This window comes from Asterias rubens, chromosome 9 (genome assembly GCF_902459465.1).
Source record: "Asterias rubens chromosome 9, eAstRub1.3, whole genome shotgun sequence".
Lineage (NCBI taxonomy): Eukaryota > Metazoa > Echinodermata > Asteroidea > Forcipulatida > Asteriidae > Asterias > Asterias rubens.
The window spans coordinates 12,986,699-13,010,308 of record NC_047070.1 but is presented as its reverse complement, the minus strand read 5'-3'; the positions used below and the strand labels follow the sequence as shown (position 1 = coordinate 13,010,308).

General features: G+C 38.6%; 1 protein-coding gene across 2 annotated transcripts in view; it reads left to right on the top strand.

The window, feature by feature from the left end:
* The window catches only part of LOC117294381, a 58,496-nt gene extending 39,596 nt beyond the window's left edge, over positions 1 to 18,900 (top strand). Inside the window, exons 13-28 of one of the 2 annotated variants that reach the window (XM_033776757.1) lie at positions 1,756 to 1,852; positions 2,745 to 5,146; positions 5,779 to 5,874; positions 6,436 to 6,540; positions 6,847 to 6,933; positions 7,484 to 7,600; positions 8,048 to 8,323; positions 8,706 to 8,861; positions 9,177 to 9,299; positions 10,766 to 10,822; positions 11,574 to 14,085; positions 14,971 to 15,155; positions 15,936 to 16,157; positions 17,108 to 17,242; positions 18,073 to 18,147; positions 18,575 to 18,900. In XM_033776757.1, coding sequence (XP_033632648.1) covers positions 1,756 to 1,852; positions 2,745 to 5,146; positions 5,779 to 5,874; positions 6,436 to 6,540; positions 6,847 to 6,933; positions 7,484 to 7,600; positions 8,048 to 8,323; positions 8,706 to 8,861; positions 9,177 to 9,299; positions 10,766 to 10,822; positions 11,574 to 14,085; positions 14,971 to 15,155; positions 15,936 to 16,157; positions 17,108 to 17,242; positions 18,073 to 18,147; positions 18,575 to 18,736 — 6,807 coding nt within the window. In that variant the 3' untranslated portion in view covers positions 18,737 to 18,900. The remainder of the gene's footprint in view (positions 1 to 1,755; positions 1,853 to 2,744; positions 5,147 to 5,778; positions 5,875 to 6,435; positions 6,541 to 6,846; positions 6,934 to 7,483; positions 7,601 to 8,047; positions 8,324 to 8,705; positions 8,862 to 9,176; positions 9,300 to 10,765; positions 10,823 to 11,573; positions 14,086 to 14,970; positions 15,156 to 15,935; positions 16,158 to 17,107; positions 17,243 to 18,072; positions 18,148 to 18,574) is intronic. The other variant, XM_033776759.1, reaches the window with a different exon arrangement.
* Positions 18,901 to 23,610: the final 4,710 nt, after the last annotated feature.

Genomic DNA, 23,610 nt, shown 5'->3' with positions numbered 1-23,610 from the left:
ATACCCTGGAAGAAAATGTATGTTGTTCAAACAGTCTACACTTCTAATTTTTTATTGGGAAAGAAAAATGATTTTTATTTGTGAAACTACACGGTCTTAAATATATTTTGACTAAATACACCAATGGCATATAGAAGCATTGAAATCACCTCCTAATTGGGATAGATGCTTACATTTATTTATATATTTAATTCTTCTTCTTTTTCGAGGGGGGGGGTGTAAAGGATATCTACAAATTCAACACACCAAATTTATTAAGGGAAGGGATAATAGAATATCATCCTCAAAATAAGGCTTCACAAAGTGGAGTATTACATGTACATAAACCCTGTCAAACTTTTCAGTACTTTCAACTGGTTGAGAAACATGATTTTGTTTAATGTGTGTCTATGATACATACATATTTTACCACTTCAGTCACTTGCTACATGCATTATGGCATTACTGTACTTGGTAGTGATGCATTTGTCAAGTGATATTCGGAAGTGGATTTGGATCTATATTGGAGATAAAGTAGGAAATAATGATAAGCTGTGGCGCTGACTGTAGAAGGTATTTCATTATAAATAATTGTCATAATTTGTTTGATGCTTGGTCAAGATATTGTATACGTAGCCCAAACCGTTCTTGAACCTTAGTTATTTTCTACCATGATACATGTTTTGAGTACATGTAAGATGTGAATTACTATTGTACATGGTATTTTGGCCTCATATCTGATTACTATTTTGCTATTAAAGTACAGTGATGCCACTCTATATGCACAGTTTACTCTATTATAACAAGATCGTTGGGACTGGCCAACTGTCCTTTTTATAGCAGAAACAATTTTATAAGAGGTCAGCCAAACAAACAAAACACAAAACTAAAATGAGATTCAGCACTCTTTATAAAGACGGTTGACTGTACTGTAACAGTTGTTTACATATTTTGAACCATTCCTTCTTTAATGTAAATATTGTTAAAATTTTCATTATTATTTTAAATTACAAGGTCACAAAAACTCCTAAAAATCATGGAGCTTAGGTGATGAAAACTTGAAAGTCAGATGAATATGAAGTAGAATTCAGTCTGCATTCAGGCTATTTTTTATTTGTCTTCGTTGACCTTTTTGAAGTCGTGGCTTTGGCTTCACAGGGTTTCTGCCGATCCTTAAAAAGTTCTGAAATATAACTATTAAAATATAAGAAGAATAAAAAAGTATATTCAGTTGTTAGAGGTCTTAAAAAAAAGTGGATGAAGCATGCAATGAGTTTTCCTATCATTGCGTAAAGAACCAAATAACAATACGTGTCGAAAAGTATAAAGTGTGAGCATGCAGGTACATGCAGAGCGGTTTGTCCCCATGCTTTATTCACCTTCTTTGGTCTCAAATTTTTATTAAATATAGCATTAAAACGGTTTTAAAAAGTTGTATATTTGACTATTTATATTGTGCAAATACCCTCCTTCAGCTGAGGCTCTGTAATTTTGAAAACGTTCACTTTCAGCAGAGAGGAAAATAAAATGAAGCACTTAAATGACTATTACATAGTTAATGCTTCAATTAATGTACAATAATAAATTAATTTACAATAATAAATAAATATCTGCATATAGTTAGTCATTAAAGCGCTACATTTTTTTTTACCTCATTGGAATTACCTGACTAACACAGCTACCCACCACTTTCAGCAAAAGGGTTTCATTATGCAGATGTTTCATGTAACGGCCATAGTCTCATTTAACTCTTTATTTTTGTCCTTTTGTGTTTAGGTTGGTTACCAGTCAGCTGTATGTATTGATAAGGCCAGCCAGACTGGTCCTCTGACGTACCTTCCAAGTGAATTCCTCCTGACAACTGTCTTGATAGGTATGCATTTATACATTGTTTTCTTTAAAGGCAGTGGACACTAATGGTAATTAACAAAGACCAGTCTTCTCACTTGGTGTATCTCAACATACATGTATGCATAAAATAACAAACCTGTAAAAATTTGAGCTTGATTGGTCGTCGGAGTCACACGAAGTTGTGTGCTTTCAGATGCTTGATTTCGAGACCTCAAATTCTAAATCTGAGGTCTTGAAATCAAATTTGTGGAAAACTACGTCACTTCAGAGGGAGCCGTTTCTCACAATTTTTTATACCATCAACCTCTCCCCATTACTCCTTAAACCAAGTAAGGTTTTATGCAAATAATTGTTTTGAGTAATTACCAATAGTGTCCTCTGCCTTTAATAGATGTTAAAGTTGCCTCTGAGACAAAGAATTTTATTTGTTTTCACCCTTACACCAATGTGTGTTACAAGTAGTGTGTACTCAGTACTTTCCCAGTTCTGTGAACAAAAATCACATGTGCATTACTCTGGTGAGATTCGAACCCCCGACCGTTGCAACTCTAAAGCAGTGTCATACCAACGAGACTACCAAGATTGCCCGGTAGCTAGAGGCAGTTCGAATCCTACATGTATGTTTAGCAGCGGGTACCGCAACAATTTAATAGATTGTTTTCTTGTTAATTTGAGCGGAGAAAATAGTTTTTAAAGAGAGACAACTAATTTAAATTATGGGATCCAAATTATTTGATAATGCAGTAATTGTCAATGTCTCATATTTCTTGTCTTTTTTGAAAAAAAATTAACAACAAAATTATTCGCATCATTTTTATTATATCTATACTTATTGAATTATTTTGCTTGATGCACTTCCACAAAGTGCTGTAAGTTATAACTTCAAGTTGGTTTGCTTATATTTTTGTGATCAGAGGAAGGATTCGAGATGACGCTCAAGGAATTCTTAGAGGCTCTGCCAGTTGCTCAAAGTCCCACCGATCCCATCTTATTGAAAGAAGGGAAAAACTACTTTGTGGAGTTCAACAAGCTCTATGCTGGCAAAGACCCAACGCCAAGGAGAGCACTTCTTCGTCGCCTGGTGAGGAATATTCCAAGGGATAAAGTAACAGGGATTCCAAGGAAGGATGCTGCAAGCTATCCTCCAATACCTGGCGAAGAAAGTCTTCAACAAGAGATGAGAGGGAGCTCGGAGAGCACAGCGAGACCTCTAGATGGAGCTAGTTCTGCAACAAAGACACAGATGATGGACCAGTTTGTCGCTGCCCTTTGGGAGCTTCCTTTCGAACATCTAGAGATAAACCTGGATACAGCATCCTACTGGTGTCCAGATGACTATGACGATGATTCCTTGGCTACAGTGTCTGAGTGTGAGCATGAGGAGGTTCATCTAGAAGAGTCGGCGAGGAATGGCTCAGTTTATGCAGACGCTCCACCCTTACCCCAAGCAACACCTCCAGCACCCCGTAAGCGCTCAGGTTCAATCAGTTCTGATAGCCTCGCTGGGGATTTTAATTCACTACAATTAGGTTACCGGAGGGTGATCAGGGATGACTCACTTGAACTTGAAACTGAAGATGAGGATGATGGAGGTACTTTAACTCCTACGTTATCAACATCCTCATTCTCCTGGAGGTCGGAAACAAACCTCAGCAGCCCTGGCGAGGTCCACTCTGGACTGCTTGAATCTTCCAAGCAAGGCAGACCAGATACCTATTCAAGAAGCTCAGAAAGCCCTTCAACTCGACTACCAATGTCATTACAAAAAAGTACTCCATCCCGAACAGATACCTACGGAGATGAGATGCCTCTGTCCCTACCCAGAACAGCTCCTCCAAATAGAACAGCGAGAAACATGGACATTCCAGATTCTCAGTTTGAAAGAAGTACTCCTCATGATTATAGTGACAAACCCGATGCACATCTAAATAGCCACCTTAACCGCTCATCTTCTTACCAACCACAGACAATTTCTCATAGCAGACCAGACTTAAATCTCAGAAGTCGAAGTGAGTTGCCATCATCAACACCTTGGACAACTGATCAAGGTAGCCCTGATGCTTTCTTAAGAAACTCTGATGGACCGTCAACATTTACAAGCATGTCACCATCAGAAAGAACAAACAGAAGTTTAGAATCTCCTCCACCACCATTACCAGAAGTATCACCTCCAAACAGGGCATATAGAAGAATTGAATCACCACCTACATTACCTGGAGCCAGTCCTTCAAAGAGAGTAAACGGAAGTCATGAGTCATCGAATACATTACCAGGAACTAGTCCCCAAAACCGAACACCTGGAAGTCTTGAATCATCACCTACATTACCTGGAGCCAGTCCACCAAAGAGTGTACATGGAAAACTTGAATCATCACCTTTATTGCCAGGAACAAGTCCCCAAAACAGAACACATGGAAGACTTCAATCATCACCTACTTTACTAGGAACAAGTCCCCAAAATAGAACACAGGGAAGTCTTGAACCATTTAATGCACCCCCAGGAACAAGTCAACCAAACAGAGTAGGTTCAGAATCACCTCCTACATTACCAGATACAAGTCCTCCTAGGAAACGTGAGACCTATCCAGGAAGCCCAGATGGCTTGCCACCACCTTTACCTGGTACCTCACCTCCAAAGGTACTAGCCACATACCCAGGTAGTCCAGGTCACACACTAGGTGACCCTTATAGTCAAAGTAATGACCTGCATGAAATCAATGACCTACCGCCTCCACTTCCGAAGACAATTCCTCCAAAGAAGCCCAACACACCTGAAGAGTTTCCAAGTTCTACCAACCAACAGAAATGTGAGTCTGCTGCTTTTGGGGAACGATTTGAGAATCACAACATTATTCCTTATCAGAATGGACAGATTGTTAGTGCTGTAACAGTAGACTTGGCTAGTGATTCCTCTTCAACAGACACAATCAACGATCAGGAGAATGTAGCTGGTATTCCAAGTGGCAGCATGGGTAAAGAATCCAATCCATCCTGGGATGGGAGAGATCTCTCATCCAAATCCAGCATTGTACGCCTACCGTCGTCCTTCGACAGTGGTATGGACACAGTTTCCTCCATAACAGAGCAAGAGGTAGAGGCCATCACAGCAGCGTCAGTCTTTGCTGGACCAGATCATGCCATGAGGCTTCCCAAGACTCCTGGGTTGCAAGATGTTGCCGGGAGTGTCTTAGCCAAGCCAGCTACTCCGATGTGGTTGAAACAGATGATGGATTGGCAAACAGCCGAGAAGGCAAAGGAGGAAACGGACATCGGAAGAATGAAAACCAGCATTGAGACCATGGAGAAACAACTTCAGGTAATAACAAACTTTGATTGCTAAGTGGAGACGGCAGGGCCCAATTCCATAGCGCTGCTTAGCGGTCGTGCTCACTGTAGCAGAAAAAAAGGTGTAAATGTGTTTCACAAGTAAGCAAGAAAATTAGGCAGCCAGCTTGTGACATCATTCCTTTTCGCGCTGTAAACACCGGAAAGCTTTTTTTAATTTTCAATTTACATTTATTTCCACAAAAGGATTGCATGCCTTTTCAAGTGCTTTTGGTTAGCAGTGCTATGAAATGGAAATCGCACAGTAAGTAAGAAGCTCTATGAAATCGGGCCCAAGGCACCAGTTGCAAATATTACACAACATGTTTAGCTGGTAACATGTATCTATCAAGCATAACCTTTTTGTACTTGCCAAGTTTGAGTGTGTATCGTACCTATCAAGTTAGCCGCACCTGGGTTTTTTTATATGGGAATCCCAGCATAATTTGTTTTCCTGTGAAGGAAAATTTTTTTAATTATGTATTAATTTTGCATTGTTGTGTTGTGGCTGATTCTCACTCAAATGCTCAGCAAAGAAATTTGTTTAGCAAAATTTTCTCCTTAATGAAATTTGGACCCTGATCTCATGTCATTTGTCATCTGTTATTACTCTTATATGATCAGGAGAAAGAGGATGTTGTAAAAGAGCTTAAACAGAATGAGGATAACCTGAAGAAGAAACTACGTGACTATGGTGACCTTCGACCTTTGACAATACAGGTAAGCATGGCACATTGTACAGCAGCTATTCTAAGGAGTCATTCATTATACCAAGCATGATGCAAAGTGTGGTATGGAGTTAATTTTGCAAAAACTGTTTCCATAAAACAGCATGTATGTTGTGCGCAAATTTTGAAACTGTTAATCATCCTGGTTTCCCTATAGAGCATACAAATGCCTAACTACGGGAAACCCCATATTTGAATCATTCTTTAACATGTTCATACTCTTGTTACTACTTATATGGGATGATAACCATTGAAAAATATGCAACACATTGAAGAAAACTATGTACTACATGTACGTGCAACAGCATACATTTCGTTGGGTTATCTATCTGCAAGACAGTATTTAAATAATGTAATGCATTAATAACATGTACATGTAGCTAACAACATTGTTTAAGTGCCAATCAGGATACATGTGGACTAACAGCTAAAAGGTTATCACCTTTCTCAAATTCCAACTGATTTCACAAGAACACGTCCATTTAAGTTATCGTATTAAAAATCCCTGTCTACCTTATATCTTCTAAAACACTAATCAAAAACTCTCTCGTAGCTTCAAACTAAGGAAATTGACATTCAGGACAAAGAGCGTCAAGTGGCTCTACTGAAGTCAGAGGTCAAACAGAAGGAACGTGAGGTCAACGCCCTCCAGTCAAAGGTCAGTGAACTTTACAAGTTCAAATGGAGCAGGGCCAAATTTTATAGAGCTGCTCAAGCAGAAAATATTGCTTAACGATTTTCTGCTGATACCAATCACAGATTGTACATGTGACATGGTATTTTGGCTGGTAACCTTATTCTAGTAAGCATAATTATTTTGTGCTTAGCTTCTTTTTGTGCTAGAGCAGCTCTATAGAATTTGGCCCTGGTATCAACTGCTTCATACCGTCCTTTCTCTATGTCCATACTAACATGTTTCATGCTGTACTAACACTTCTTCATATTTCATGCTTTTACTTTAAAGTTTGAGGGAGTAACAGTTGATCAAATTGACACTAACCAAACTGATCTGATAAAGAAGACTGCTGAGGTAGCAAATCTTAAAGAAAAGGTAAACAACATAGTTAGTGGACAATATTTTCATTATTGTGAACCTCCTAAACATCCTAAAGCCATTCAACACTCCTGTTTTAAGATACATTGATATCACTTTGTGAATGGTCCACTACCTTTATGGGATACAGTGGTAATTTTTTAGCACAACTAAGGCCCTTTCACACAGTATCTCTTATCTTCATGGAATACAGCCACGGGGTGGCCGCTGGACTTTTGAACCCACATTTACCCTGGCACTCTTTCACACTTAGTCCATTTTCTGGTTCCTGTTGCCTGTTTCATGAATACTCCAGGGTTTTTACAGCTCACCCCTACTCTAGAGCAGAGGTGGCTATTCCCCGTTGCATTGCCAGGGCAGACCGGGGTAAAGCGACCATAATGTGAAAAGGCCTGCAAATATTCTCCGGGGACAACCCCAGGGATTTTATGAAAATTTCTGCATGATTGGTCGGTGAACGACTCATCTGCGTATAATAATTTTGATTTTGACATAACCCAAAGCCAAACAATAATAATAATAAAACACTGCATTCTTTCTGTTGTAGCTTGAGGCTAGCCAGGATAGATTGAAGGAGAAGGAGGAGTTACTGAAAGCTAAGGATGAGGAAGAGACAAGAATCAAGGAGGAGATGGAGACCAAGGAGAAACAGTTGGCATCTAAGGTACAAAGAGGATTGGAATCTTATGAAGATTGTTATCGTACACTATGGTTAAGGCAAAGGATAATCAAAGCAGTCGGGTGTATTCATTGGGTCTGTCCCTGCCTTTCACCTCTGTGGACCCCAGTTTGATTCCTGGACTGGAGCGTTGTGTGAGGATTGGGTATATCAGTCCCTACCTGACTCATGGGTTTTCCTTACCATGTCTTAAGCTGAAATTTCGTCATTGTCTTCTCTACAAAAAGTTGGATTGATGTTTTCAGTAGGATGCTTTGCCGACTATATTATTCAGATTCAGAAATATATTTTAAAACACCACTGGACATTTTATTTATTTTGAGAGATTTTTAATACAAATTTCAAAAAAATTGCCTTGTAAATAAAGTTACCATTTTGTTTTTCACACAAGGTATAACTTTATCATTTATTGTTTTGTTTTCTTGTGTGAAGGAGGAAGAACTCCAGAAAACATCTGAGAAAATCAAGAATCTTGAAACAATGAGGGCGCACCAACAGACCCCAACGGACCACACAGACTCAGCAAAGTCACCTGACTCAAGAGCACCTGACTCCAGATCTGGTGATTGGAAGTCACATGATGCTGTGTCAGATGATACTAAACCAGATATCAGTCACCATGCTTCTAGGTCAGGTGACCCTAGATCACATGACGTCAGTCAGCAGGAGTTGCACCTTGCCAGTGCATTGAATGTCCTTACCAGGGAGGTAAGCAGACAAATAATATTTGGACAAAAAAACAAACTTTGAAGTCCTGCAAACACAAAAGATAACTTAAAGGGTTTGGGTACTTTTTTTGTACAATACAAAACACAAACGTACACAGATTTACATTAAACCAGTTTTCACAGTTTACAAATAATGATGGTAGAAAGCTTCCCTTGAAATAAGAATTGCTGAGGCTCTGTAGTTTTTGAGAAATTAGTAAAACAATTTCACCAAAAAAATTTTTGTCTCAATGAGACGAAAATGATTTTAGCATGTACAACGGATTGACGCGACTCCCCTGAAAACATTGCTCTATGCTTTTTCCTTTTTTTTTTTTCCCCTTCTGACATTTGATCAAGTCTTTTTTGTTTTCATTAATTAGAATGAAGAGCTGCGAGGTCGAATACAAAGATATGCAACGATAGAAGCAAGGTGGGATGAGATGCATCAACAGTTGTCTGATAGTCGCCATAGCAACAGAGACAGAGATGCCTTAGAAAGGAAACTCCAGATGGCTGAAGATATGCTGAGGGAGAAGGTACGGGATTAACAGCTATCGGGATCATGAGCTATGCACCTCTGTTTTATGGAGTTACTAAGTTCATAGCTGACAACTATGAGGGTTTTGCAATTATTACAAATTTATCAATGAATTATGAAAATACAAATTGCTTATTAAAAATGATGAATTTCAACTTTCTCGTCATAGGAAAAAACTACACCTATATTTAAGCTTTGAAAAGTCGTACAAACGGTTTTTGGTAGACGCTCAATGTTTGGAGGTGCGTTCTGCATTGTGCAAGGGGTCTTTAGATTCTGTGTTAAAAGTGAATATTTTCTATTTTCTTTGCAGACAAGTGAGGAGCTACGTCTTGCAGAAGATAACAGTGCCTTGGAGGAGCGTCTTAAACATCTTGAGAATGAGAGAAGAAAACGAGATGGTATTGAAGAGGATTATAGAAACATCAAAGACCAGGTAAACGTCTCTCTCAAAATTTTCATGTAAGCTACCGCAAACCTTACCTGATAAAACTCCCACCATGCAAAGTGTCAAGTCCTATGCATTGGGGACATTGTGTTTTACACATGATGCTACCGCAAACCTTACCTGATAAAACTCCCACCATGCAAAGTGTCAAGTCCTATGCATTGGGGACATTGTGTTTTACACATGATGCTACCGCAAACCTTACCTGATAAAACTCCCACCATGCAAAGTGTCAAGTCCTATGCATTGGGGACATTGTGTTTTACACATGATGCTACCGCAAACCTTACCTGATAAAACTCCCACCATGCAAAGTGTCAAGTCCTATGCATTGGGGACATTGTGTTTTACACATGATGCTACCGCAAACCTTACCTGATAAAACTCCCACCATGCAAAGTGTCAAGTCCTATGCATTGGGGACATTGTGTTTTACACATGATGCTACCGCAAACCTTACCTGATAAAACTCCCACCATGCAAAGTGTCAAGTCCTATGCATTGGGGACATTGTGTTTTACACATGATGCTACCGCAAACCTTACCTGATAAAACTCCCACCATGCAAAGTGTCAAGTCCTATGCATTGGGGACATTGTGTTTTACACATGATGCTACCGCAAACCTTACCTGATAAAACTCCCACCATGCAAAGTGTCAAGTCCTATGCATTGGGGACATTGTGTTTTACACATGATGCTACCGCAAACCTTACCTGATAAAACTCCCACCATGCAAAGTGTCAAGTCCTATGCATTGGGGACATTGTGTTTTACACATGATGCTACCGCAAACCTTACCTGATAAAACTCCCACCATGCAAAGTGTCAAGTCCTATGCATTGGGGACATTGTGTTTTACACATGATGCTACCGCAAACCTTACCTGATAAAACTCCCACCATGCAAAGTGTCAAGTCCTATGCATTGGGGACATTGTGTTTTACACATGATGCTACCGCAAACCTTACCTGATAAAACTCCCACCATGCAAAGTGTCAAGTCCTATGCATTGGGGACATTGTGTTTTACACATGATGCTACCGCAAACCTTACCTGATAAAACTCCCACCATGCAAAGTGTCAAGTCCTATGCATTGGGGACATTGTGTTTTACACATGATGCTACCGCAAACCTTACCTGATAAAACTCCCACCATGCAAAGTGTCAAGTCCTATGCATTGGGGACATTGTGTTTTACACATGATGCTACCGCAAACCTTACCTGATAAAACTCCCACCATGCAAAGTGTCAAGTCCTATGCATTGGAGACATTGTGTTTTACACATGATGCTACCGCAAACCTTACCTGATAAAACTCCCACCATGCAAAGTGTCAAGTCCTATGCATTGGAGACATTGTGTAAGTGTTTTAGATTTTAAGTTCAAATATTCAAAGACAGTTTTGAAGTCTTCATTGATTTATTCTTAATGTAATTTCTTGTTTTTTTAGTTTGACAATATGGAACACAAGAAAAATGAAGCTGAAATATCGGTTGCACCACTTCAGGTAATGGCTTTTTGTAGAATATGACCTCATTGAGGTTAAAAGGTTATTAATAATAATAACTCTTATAAAGCGCATTTCACAATAACTGTATCAATGCACTTTACATTAGTGCCCTGGTCATAGGGCCAATACCATCCCTTTTAATGATTCTCAACTCCCTTGGGAGTATACAACCTGGACAACAGTCCAAAGGTTTTTTTTTATCGCTCCAAGGGCTTTTTTATTCACAATATCAACCTCTACCCTCGCAGGTACCCATTTATACCCCTGGGTGAAGAGAAGCAATTACAATAAAGTGTCTTGCTCAAAGACACAAGTGTCACAACCATTTGCGAGTAATAGTTGTATAAAGTCTACTACAATGACTTGCTAAGTTACTGCTGAATATTGCATTCCTCAGACTATAGAGACAGTTGCTATGTCAAATGGTGTTTTTGAATATAACTTTCCATATGGCAACAAAAGAATGATACATCATTGGATTTTGAAGCTCATTTTAAGGGAGGCTGGTTAGGGATTAAGCATACATTTATGATGTGCTTATTAAAATTGACAAATCTAAAAGAGAACTGACTAAAAGTGTTTTTTACGATCAGTGATTCAGTTGCATTTGTATTCCAAAGTGTTTATTTGCTTTGTGTGATCATACTGTTCTATCATTCCTATCTTTCTGTCAACTGTATTATTATACTCTTGGTTCAAACCTGTACAACGCACTGTCACTTTCTACTGTTTTCTGTTTCTCTTTCAGGCAAAAGTTTCCTACTTACTCCAAAAATGCAAAGAGAGAGAAGCCATCATACAGAAGATGGCTGCCGAGCTGGAGCAATTCCGCCCAGACAGGACTGAGCAGCTTCTGTCAGAGGTCAGTGACCTGACCGCCATTGTGAATCTCCCAAGCGAGGAGTTCAATGACCCCTTACCAGTATCCAGTAGGAGTAGAACTACACGTGGTAGTAGATCCAGACATCCTCAGAATGATCGAGCTGACATCAGCAAGCAACAAAGAAAGTTGGACAAAATCAGCAAGAGCTTGAATGACATCCGCTTGGTTGATGAGAGCGATGATGACGAACTTGGCCGCCTTGGAGCTGCACGAGGGCGCTCTACCCTGGATCTCATCAGCGGGAGTTTGGACGGTGATTCGGAGTTGGACGTTGGGGGGATATCTCTAGGGGAACTCATGAGGAGAACTGCTGGAAGTCGGTCTCGCTCACACCTGACTCCGACGAGAAGGGTGGACGAGGATGGAGAATTGGATCTTCTTAGGTCAGTTCTGGATGCCTCACCATCCAAACTGAGATCTACATCATCTAAACCTGGGAGAGACAATCGTGCATCATCAAGGACAAACAGGAGGACCCCTTCATTTGAAACTCCCCTGAGGCATAATAGTCTGTCCCACCACATACCTGTGACTAGTAGAGAGGGTGGATTAGCTGATTTGTCTTACAGGGGAAGTCCAACTGTTTCTGAGCAGGATTTAGCAGACCCTTTGAGGCCTCTCCCTATGTCCACCCATGCAGCGCTGGCATCAAGCCAGCAGCATACAGCATCAGAGTTACCCCATTTTACCAGTCAAAGTGGAGATGTGAACACATTTATTGCTTCACCGGTAGATGGAATATACCAGATGTATTCAAGTCCCACTCAGCTGCACTCTGAGCCATCTGCAAGTCTTTCAAATCCGCCTGTCCCAGCTGACATGACTAGGACAACTAATGACCCATCGCAATCCTTTGGAAGACCCTTAAATAATTATCATGGTGGGGTGACACCTGGTGGGCAGCTGATGACCAACACAAACCGTTTTAATGGGCAGTTTCATGGTCAACCTGAAAATGGTAGAAACTCTAGACAGAATTCCTCTGCAAATGGTGTACTCCCTGTGAATGGTGCTACAAATGTAACAATGCAGGAAGGTCCCAATGGAAGGGGTCCATTTGGTCTCATTGAGGGATCACACTCCAATAGAGACCCACAGATCCCTGTGGGTGGGATGGGAGAAGTCCTAAGTCCTTTTGTCAATCAACAAATAAGTCCTAGTATTGTGAGTGGATCATCAGTAAGAGCACCCTCTGTGATCAGTGCACCAGTTCCATCTGAAAACAGCTTGGTGAGAGCATCTTCATCGCTCGGTGGTACTAATGGCTTTCCAAACAATAGTCATGGTATTGATTCAAGATCAAGAGGTACCAACAACTTGTTAGAAACAACACTTCCACCACAAGGGCAAGTGCCATCCAGCCACGTTACATCAATGGGTCCTGCAATGAGCAACTCAGCACAGAGAGTAGGTACTGCAGCCATTCATCATGGAATCACAACGCATCATGGGCATCCAGTAAGCCTGGTGAATAGCACTGGTGTACAATCAGCTCCAGTCGCTCAGTCCGGAAACCAGACCACCTTGCAGACCAGTGTAATGTCCAATGCGTTACATTCTGAGAATGGTTCACAACCTCTTTCTAACACTACTTTGCCGTCAAACATCAACAACAGGAGCTCTTTGGTGAACCCTGGAATGAGCCCATCATCTGCTCATCAGAAGTCAAATGCCCAAGAGATATACAAAAGTAGGAATACAATACAGATGCAGCCAGGGGTTGGTGCTTCGGGTTTGAATCCGAGAGTCGCAAGTCACCCTAGGAGTGCCTCAGCAAATACTCCCCAGGGATACATTGGTGCTTCTTTCTATGATGGAAATAGTACAACAGTAACACATCCAGGGTACCAAGCAGCAGGGATTGCTTCAGCAACCTTCGCCTCTACCACTCCCCAGCATGGCCTCGTCCAGTCACCACAAAACCAACCCCCACAAAACCAATCTGGAGGCTTGCAATCATCAACCCAGCCTCACATCCCAAACTCAAGCACGACTCTCCCCAAAACTCAGAATAAAGGGTTCTTGAACCTAGCCTCGTCACCCACAAGTGGTGGTCAGTTAATGTCTGCTTCAAGCAACAGGACCTCAATGCCAGGATCAAATAACATCTCTGCCTCTTGGTTGCCTATCCAAAGCGCGTCCTCTCAACAGCCATCTTCATTGGTACCTACTGCATTCTCTTCCCATCGTGGCCCAGTTGGTTCCAATGGGACGGCATCTCCACAGCCACACATTGCAACTGTTGGTCTTAGGAATGGTATTAGAGGAGTTGATGAACCAGATCGGAGTAGAATGATACCTCACAACCAGAAGGCAAAGACGAACAGTCATCACCAGCTGTCTTCCCATGGAGGGTTGAGACAACCTCATCTTACTGGTGAGTTTGAGTTTTGTTGTATTTTTAAAGGCACTGGACACATTTGGTAATTGTCAAAGACCAGTACTCACACCTGGTGTAATCCAACATACACAAAGCAAAAAATCTGTGAACATTTTGGATTAGATGGTCATCGAAATTGCAAGAAAATTATGAGAAAAAACACCATTGTTGCACAATATTGTGTGCTTTCAGATGCCTGAGAAAGGTTGCACAGGCCTGAAACTTTTCTCAGATTCAAATATTTGAGTGAGAAATTACCTCTGACTCAAAAACTATGTTACTTCAGTGGGAACCGTTTCTCACAAACTTTTATGATAGCTCTCCGTTGCTCATTACCAAACAATTTTTTATGCTAGTAGCCTATATATCTTGAGTCATGTCCAGTGCCCTATTTTTGGTAAGGGTAGGTAAACTCTCGGTCTTCAAACATTAATGTTATTGAATTTTATTTTGCATGTCTCCAATTTGTAAAAAATTTGGTGAAGCTGTTATGTTTTAAGTGAGCTTTTTCACTTTTATCCTGCTTTTAAAACAGCTTTAAATCACCAAAACAAGAGCTAAATGTCTTAATATGTTAGTCCCGATAGTAATGTAATTAAACTTTAAAAAACATATGCGATTCTGAAAAAGTAAACTAACTCTGAAAAAGTTTTTGACTGGTCTGTTTATACTTGCAACATTTAAGCCTAAATTTAAAATATTGTCTTCAAAGGTAGATGTTTACTAAAACCAAACCTGTTTCCACACAATAGTTTTACATAATGTGATTGAAATACGAAGTTGGCTTTCTACAAGGGTCAAGAAGACACACATGTATCTCTGGCTTTGGCTCGTTGCTACCATACAAATTAAAAATACACTGACTGTTTTCATTATTAACAGGTATGCCACAGCCACCTCGTAGCCTCATTGTGTCAAAGGTTATAGGTCGCCATGGAGCTGTCTTGACCTGGCATCCACCTAACCTTGATGACCTAGGTCGTAGCAATGGATTGGAGATTGTGGGTTACAAGATCTTTGTCAACAGACAGCAGAAACAGCTAGTCACAAATGCTCATCTTACAAAGGTAGGACTGAATATGGAGACAGTTTGGTCTGATTCATACCTTCATGATCATAGCACTGATTATGATCGCATGTGGGGACCAGACTATTTTAATTTTTTTTTAGTCATGGTAGGTTCATATTGATTTGTACAATAATCATGTCAAGAGTGGTGTCATGGCCGAGCAATTTAGAGCATCAAATTCTGGTGATTTTTAGTCATTAGAGTGTGGGTTCGAATCCCGGTCATGACACTTGTGTCTTTGAGCAAGACCCTTCACTTTAATTACTTCTCGTAAGCCAGGGGTATAATAGGTTATTTGGAGGGTAGAGGTTGATATTGTGTTTGAAAAAAGCCTTGGGAGCGCCCTGGCAGCCCAGGGCTGTTTACTCCCAAGGGAGCTGAGAAAGATTACAGGAATGTTATTGGCCCAGTGACCAGGGAAAAATGTAAAGCGCAGTGACACATTATTGTAAAATGTGCTTTATAATAAGAACTAAGTATTATTATTTTTATTTTTATTGTAAATGGTCACATGCTAGCATTTGTATAAGCCAGAATATATTTTGACTTTGGCATTTTTTTGTTCTTTATTTGCTCTTGACTCGATGCAGCTGTGATGTTACATTATGTGCATTGGGAGTAATACCATTCCTGTATTACGTCAAACAGTGTCAAATCGAATTGTGGAGAATTTTTTCACTTCAGTTGTTTTGCATGAATGGTTTTATATTGCCCTCACTGTATTAAGTATATTAAAAGTTCATTCAATTCATTTATTTGTTTATTTCAATACCCACAGGCTTTGGTGGATGGCATCAATCTCTGCACTGTCCAAACATTTGGGATCCAGACTGTTTCATCTACCGGTCAGTCATCGGCCATTGTAGAGACAGAGTTTGACGATCCAGGCATGTTATCATCATCATGGTCGGACTCTGCTATGACTGAATCATCAGTGGGACATGGTACTGTCACATCTCAGGGGTCGTCTGTTGTGAGTGAGGACTTACAGGAAAGACTGGTACGAGACTTGTTTTAGTTGTTATTGATCTGTAAGAACCCATTTAGGTACAAAGATGTGTTAGTTTTGTTATGAGTTGGTCATGAACACACCTTGGTCATGAACACACCTTGGTCATGAACACACCTTGGTCATGGACACACCTTGGTCATGAACACACCTTGGTCATGAACACACCTTGGTCATGAACACACCTTGGTCATGAACACACCTTGGTCATGAACACACCTTGGTCATGAACACACCTTGATCATGAACACACCTTGGTCATGGACACACATTGGCCATGAACACGCGTTCTATTTTTTTGCATCCCTGTGGAAACATCTTTTTTACCTTTCCTTTTTCCCTGTAGTTCAGAACCTCCAATAGACTTTATCTTCAAGTACGCACTAATCCTCCAATTAGATTCGCAGAATTGAGTGGTGATAAAAACCTATATTGCACGGCTAATATCACTACCTGCGTCTTGTGTGTTCTATGTCATGCGCCAAGTTTGCTTGAAGATAAATACGTTATCACACACGCGCTCGGGGAAATAAGGAAATTATAGCGCTTCTGCGTCCCATTTCCAACTCGCCCTTCGGCCTCATTGAATATGGAACGCAGAAGCGCTATATTTTTCCGTATTCCACTCACGCTTGTGTGATAACTTATAATGTACACAACATACCTTATGGAGCACCCCAGTCTTTAGACTTTCCCTATGGAGACCTTTTGTGTTCCCTTTCTGTTTTGTTCTAGGTCTCCATAAGGTAGTGAATATGAAATCACACCTTTGGTCATTATATCACCCTCAGTATTGATTTCCAATGGTGTTTTTTTCTTTCTTTCTTTTTAGTTTGGCAAAATTTATGATAGTACAGCTACTGCTGTCATATAATATCATTATGAATGAGAAAACCCCCTCTCAGCATTTAAGAATGTGTTTTTGACTTGTTTCTAATCAGTTCATGGCGGTGTATAACTACAACCCAGTAGAGCATTCCCCAAACCACTACCCTACCTATGAGGTGGCCTTCAATGAAGGTGATATAGTGACTGTCTTTGGCTCCATAAGATCTGATGGTTTCTACCAAGGAAAGGTTAGTTGTGTTTCCTGTATATTAATAAAAATTAGTACCATGTTAATAGAGCGCCATATGCGAGGGACTCGAAGTGATTTACAGATAAAAATGCAAGGAACAACTTTTAAAATCTAGAAATAAAAAATACTGGAGACTAATCTCACAAGAACATGATACAAGTTTTTTTTTAAACTCAGCCTAGAGACAATTAGCTACAAAATGCAATAGTAAAATTATTTAAATGGGTGAGGAGAGAGGTTACCAGCCAGTCACCCTCAGCCAACGATCTTCAGCATCTGGCAATTACAGTAAAAGTATAGCAATTTAAAATAATGACAACATGGCGTGGCGAGTCATGGCTTTGCTGTTAAAAGCACTGGACTCAAGCACTGGTGTTTCTGATCAGCAGAGTGTGGCTTCAATGCCCAGTCATGACCCCTCTGTCCTTATGCAAGACACTTAACCATGATGCTTCATCCTTCGGATGGAACGTTAAGCCGTTGGTTCTGTGTGTTGTGTAACGCAGGTAACAATAAGTCAATACCCAGTGCACTTATCGAGAAGAGAAGGGGTTCACCCCGGTGTTCCTGGTTTGATTTGCAGCATGTTGCGCCACAGCACCTTATTGGTGCTAAGGAGTATAGTCCCACATACATTGCAGGAAATACTGTACATTACAGCGCCAAGGGCATCACTGAGTGACGGATCTGCGCACTACATAAGAAGCCACTTTTGTTATTATTAAAAAATTGTGAAAACAATGGTGTTACATGGCAATGGGGAGGGGAGGGGTTACCAGCACATACACCCTTCACATAGTATAAAGAGACTATTCTTTATTCTTACAGGTGCGAGGCAGGCGTGGATTAGTGCCATCCAACTTCATTGAAGAAATATCCATGTCAGGCTCTCATGGCAGGAAGGTAAATTGGGGTGTTTGTTTAGGCAGAAAGAAAGAATAAATTAATGTTTGACTCAAAAATGTGTGAAGACTCCAATACTTCATACCGAGTGCACGATGGCATTCTTGATCTTTGGATGTTTTATTTGGTTTTACCAATACATCGATGTGTGTAAAGCACTGTATATTCGGTACTTTCCTTTGTGTCCTGTGAAAAACAAATCCACTGGCATATTACTCGGTTAGAGTTTGAACCCAAAACTTTTACTATGGTCTAGTGGTATCTGCTCTATACAGCAGAGGTTGCGGGTTCGAATCCCACCGGAGTAATATTCCTGTGGATTTATTTTCACAGGACTTGTCACTGTAAAATAAATACTGTTCTTTATTCCAGGTGCAAATTTAACATAAAGTAAACCATTGGGTATTTTTTATGATTTGTGTATTAGAAACATAGCAATTCAAAAACTCAAAAGAATGGAAGTGGTGACTCACACCGTCACAGAGAGAGTGACAGACGGGGGAGCAAAGAGGCTGCAAGGACTTCAACAAAGACTTCTGGTAGGACTAGAGAGGATCAGAAAAGACACGGTTCAGCATCAAGGGTTTAAAACACTTTTTTAAAAATTTCCATCTGGACTTGTTTGTATGTGCAGCCATTTTGTATGCCAATCACAGAAGGTTTTGTAAAACAGGTACTCCAAGTTTTAAAGGCACTGGACACTATTGGCAATTACTCCAAATAATTGTTAGCATAAAAACTTACTTGGTAACGAGCAATTGAGAACTTTTGATAGTATATAACATTGTGAAAAATGGCTCCCTCTGAAATAACATCTCTCAGGCCTGAAGTGTTTTATTGTGCATCTGAAAGCACACAAATTTGTGCAACAATGATGTGTTTTTTCTTTCATTATTCAATGCAAATTCAATGACCAATTGAGTCAAAATTTACACAGATAAGTCATTTTATACATCGATTGGGTTACACCAAGTGAGAATATTGGTCTTTTACAATTACCAAACGTGTCCTGTGCTGCCTTTAATTTGGTTTTGTGGTGCACTAATTTTCCAATAGATTCAGTACTCATGAAAAATAGGGAAAAATTACAAATCTCTGGAGCCTCCGTTAAATTGGTGTAATAGGGCCATTTTATTTTATACTCTTTCAAATTGAAATTTGAAACATGACCTTATCAGTCATCAATAACAAGTGGGTATGTACATAGAGGAATTTGGGCACAAGTCAAAAGGTCAAATTCAATACCGTTTTGGTTTAATATCATCAACATTCCGAAATACACTAACATTTCTCTGTTAAAACTGCACATACCATAATTTATTCGAAATGTAAAATCATCTCTTTTTTGGGGATTTTGACAAAAAAGTACCCTTGAATGGAAGCAGACACAAACATTTTACACCATTTTACACGAGGTTGGAGAATTTTATTTATGTTTCCCCCTAATTGCATAGGGATCTATTGGGAAATGGGTACATCACAAACCTGAATTTGGCCTTGTATTGGTAAAACAAGGATCCCACCTGCAATGTTTCTGCTTGAAATGATTGCAGACACCATAGATATTGATACTGGATTCTGTACTGAGAAGTCAATTTTGAATATTACTGTTGTATCCCTGGGCCCAATGTCATAGAGCTGCTGAGGCTCAGAATAAGTGTTCAAAAATGTGCTAAGCAAATACAAAATATGGGTTACTCGCCAGACTAGCATATTATGAACATTATTTGTGAACATTATCCCTGCTTAAAGTGTGCTAAGCAAACATTTGTTAAGCAGTATCTTGTGCTTAAGCAGCTCCATGAAATTGGACCCTGATCCATGTCACACAACTTGCCTGTGTTATCAAGCATTCACAAACCATTAATTCTAAATGCAATTTGTGGACTATCATGTATATTCTCAAGCTTGCTGGCCGAAACGATAAATTCATTTTGGTTTACACAAAAAAATGTTTCAGTTTGTAACATTAATTTCATGATAATTGTATGATGCCAGACAGCCATTGAAGTCAACTGTTGCAAGTTGCTTTGAAGGGTCTGTATACATTTCGTATTGACTCTGAAAATGAATGGTAATCAAAAGTTACTTGGTAAAGAGTACAGTCAGCTTTGGATGATATAATGCATTTTGAGAAACTTTTCACTTGGAAGTACTGCAGTTTATTCAAACAAAAACTAATCTGAGAAGCGTTATTGTTAATTTTTTTCTCAGATTGCAGTCATTCTTCCTTACAACTGGTAATATCCTAAAACACTACCACCTTGTGAAATGAAGTTTCCACTGGTTAGTTTTATGGTATATATCTGTCCTCTAAGATTCATAAAGTGTTTATATGTCAGAGAGAATCAACTTACCAACAATTAATCTTATTTTGTGCAATGTGCTTTTTGCTTCAGTGCCTTTGTAGAGTAGGTATTGACAGTTGATTTTATTGTTCTTTAATTTGATCTATCATTAATTTGTTATATATGACAAAATTAGGGGGAATATACCTTTCAATTTTTGAGTGTTATCTTGATTATAGAGTAACATTTTTTTTACACATATATACAGGGCTCAAATTATTTTTATTATTATTTTTTTTTTTAGGGGGGGGGGGGTGTCCACAAGAGCTTCTAGAGCCCAGAGCTTTTTCTGGGCCTGAAAATTTGCTACAAGACCAGAGTCAGAATGAGGAGAACGCTACAGTTTCACATTTGAGCTGTTTTTGGAAAAAGCAGTAGGAGAGTGGACACTATTGGTAATTACTCAAAGTAATTATTAGCACAAAACCTTTCTTGATTACGAGTAATGGGGAGAGGTTGATGGTATAAAACATTGTGAGAAACGGCTCCCTCTGAAGTGCCATAGTTTTTGAGAAAGAAGTAATTTTCCATGAATTTGATTTCGAGACCTCGGATTCAGAACTTAAGGTCTCGAAATCAACCATCTAAACGCACACAACTTCGTGGGACAAGGGTGGTTTTTTCTTTCATTATTATCTCGCAACTTCGATGACCGATTGAGCTCAAATTTTCACAGGTTTGTTATTTTATGCTCATGTTGAGATACACCAACTGTGAAGGCTAGTCTTTGACAATTACCAATAGTGTCCGCTGCCTTAAATTCTTTCAATGAAAGAAGTTTGTATTACGCAGTTAAAAAACAAGACTTGTATAGTCGTAAGTTTACTCGCCCGATGCTAATATTAGTGTTTTGAGCCCTGATGTAGTTTTTTTCTTCTATAACATTATCATCATATTGGTACAAGTACATTTTATAGAATGGCAAAGATGCCTTCAACTTGAAAAGAGAAATCACAAAACTCTAAAATGCTTTTGATATTCTTCAGTAATTTCTGATGATGCAGTTTTTAAAACAAGGAATCTTAATGGTTTCTTTTTATATATTTATTCGTTTTCAAATCCCTTTTAAAAGTAACAAAATACATGTATATGCTGTAGCACAAAACCGTCCAATGTCGCGCAATACATTAATTTATCTCAACAAGGTTTTAGAAGTTATTCAACAAAGTTTATATTATAATCTATTTGTCTGTCCGAAAAGTGTTGTTCTTCAAGGTTGCCAAACTAGGTCCATCAATTACTTTTTTGCTTAATATTATACTACAAATAAAAGTACACTGCTTTTTTGTAGTTTTGTTACCAACAAAAATGAAGTTGTTATGATTAAATGAAAAAAAGATAGATGTACAAGAAGAGGTTTAAATGCAGTGTTTTGTATTTATAAATTTAATTTCATTGTATAATATTCTGATGCATTATCATAAGTCATAAAATATAAATTAATTTGTAATTTTTTTTATAAATTTGTTATACAATGAAACATTTGTTAAGCATTCTCTTCGATGCTTTAAGGCTATTTCTATTTCTATGTTGTTCTGGGACAAATGTCAGAGGTATTGTGTGTAGTGTTTAATGTTGAAATCAAGCCGGAGTTTGCATGGTACGAGTAATTGTATAGTTTGGCTCAAAAGTCCAGGGACTAAAATGTGACCTTATGCTTTTTTTATCATTGGAAAAGTGCCTTCATACAGAAACAAAAGAATATTTTTGCATTCACTGTGAAGCCTTTGGTTGAAACAAAGTCAACTAGCAAATATAATTTTACATCGAAAACTTATTTGTGTAAAATAATTGTTGTCTGATTTTGAAATTTATATAGTAACGGATCCAGCTAGAAGCTGCCATTTTGTTTGTATGTGCTTAATTGTGCAGTAATGAATTATTTAAGAGATTTAAAATAAATTTCTGATACTCTCAGTTTCTCATAAAGCAGCATTATTTGACAACATGTGGTTGATTTCCGGCTACATGCAGTTCTTGCACTATGCATTCAATGTTTAATAATGCGACTCGAACATGGGTACACTAAATCAACTCCTAATTATACACAAACTGTCTGTTTTTAGTTGTTTTTGTTTGGAAAGATGAATTCCAAATCCATTAAAAAGATGAAACCTGAACACTGAATGATGAAATTACAATAGATACCAGTAAGTAAGTTTTGAATGGCCCAAGGAAATATAAAGTCAAAGTAACAATAGTTTAAGGTTCACATCTTTGTAAATGACAATAGTAAATAGAAGTGCCTACATTACAACACAAACCTGCAGTTGGTCACAGTTGATGGCCTTAGATCTGGACAGATTCTGGAAAAATGAATTGTGTCCTTGGTCTCGGAATTACTAAGGTACAGTTATCACAAGATCATTCAACATTGTATAAAACTGTTGAAAATACAATTCGCTAATAGAGGTTAACTAGAAACACTTTGGATTGCTATAATACAAACAAGTTCTGTGACAAAATTAGAGCAAATTTAATGAACAGAACAAGTACGAATTTGATCCCAGCATTTTCAGCAACAAAACTCTTTTAACTTTTTACTCAAACTGATTAACTCAAACTTAAGTATCTGAGGAAATTTAAAACAAGATGATTATTAAAGAACATGAGAAACATGTAACGAATTAATACAATTGATACAATTTATCTTATAAATTATTATAACGATAAAATTTGATTTACTTTTACTTTTTAATATTGGACTTCTTAAAAATATTGTAACTATATCTGCCAATATTTCCATTTTGGAAGGAACTTATTGTGAATCTGTATTAGGATCAAATGAGTACTGTTTTTGATAGATGGGCCTACTGACAAAAATGTATTACCAAATAAAATAAACTGGCAAATAAATTTAAATATAAAACTTTTACTTTGTGGCATAAATGAAAACAAAAACAGTAAAATTAAGAAAGAAAGTAGTGGCTATAAGGAAACTTCAATTTACAATAGTAGCTTCGTAAATATAAAGCTATAAACAAGTCCTACATTTTAGGAACTTAAGAAGATGAAACAATGGAATTTTCAACCCAAACTTAAAGGCAGTGGACACTATTGGTAGTTACTCAAAATAATTATTAGCATTAAACCTCACTTGGTAAAGAGTAATGGG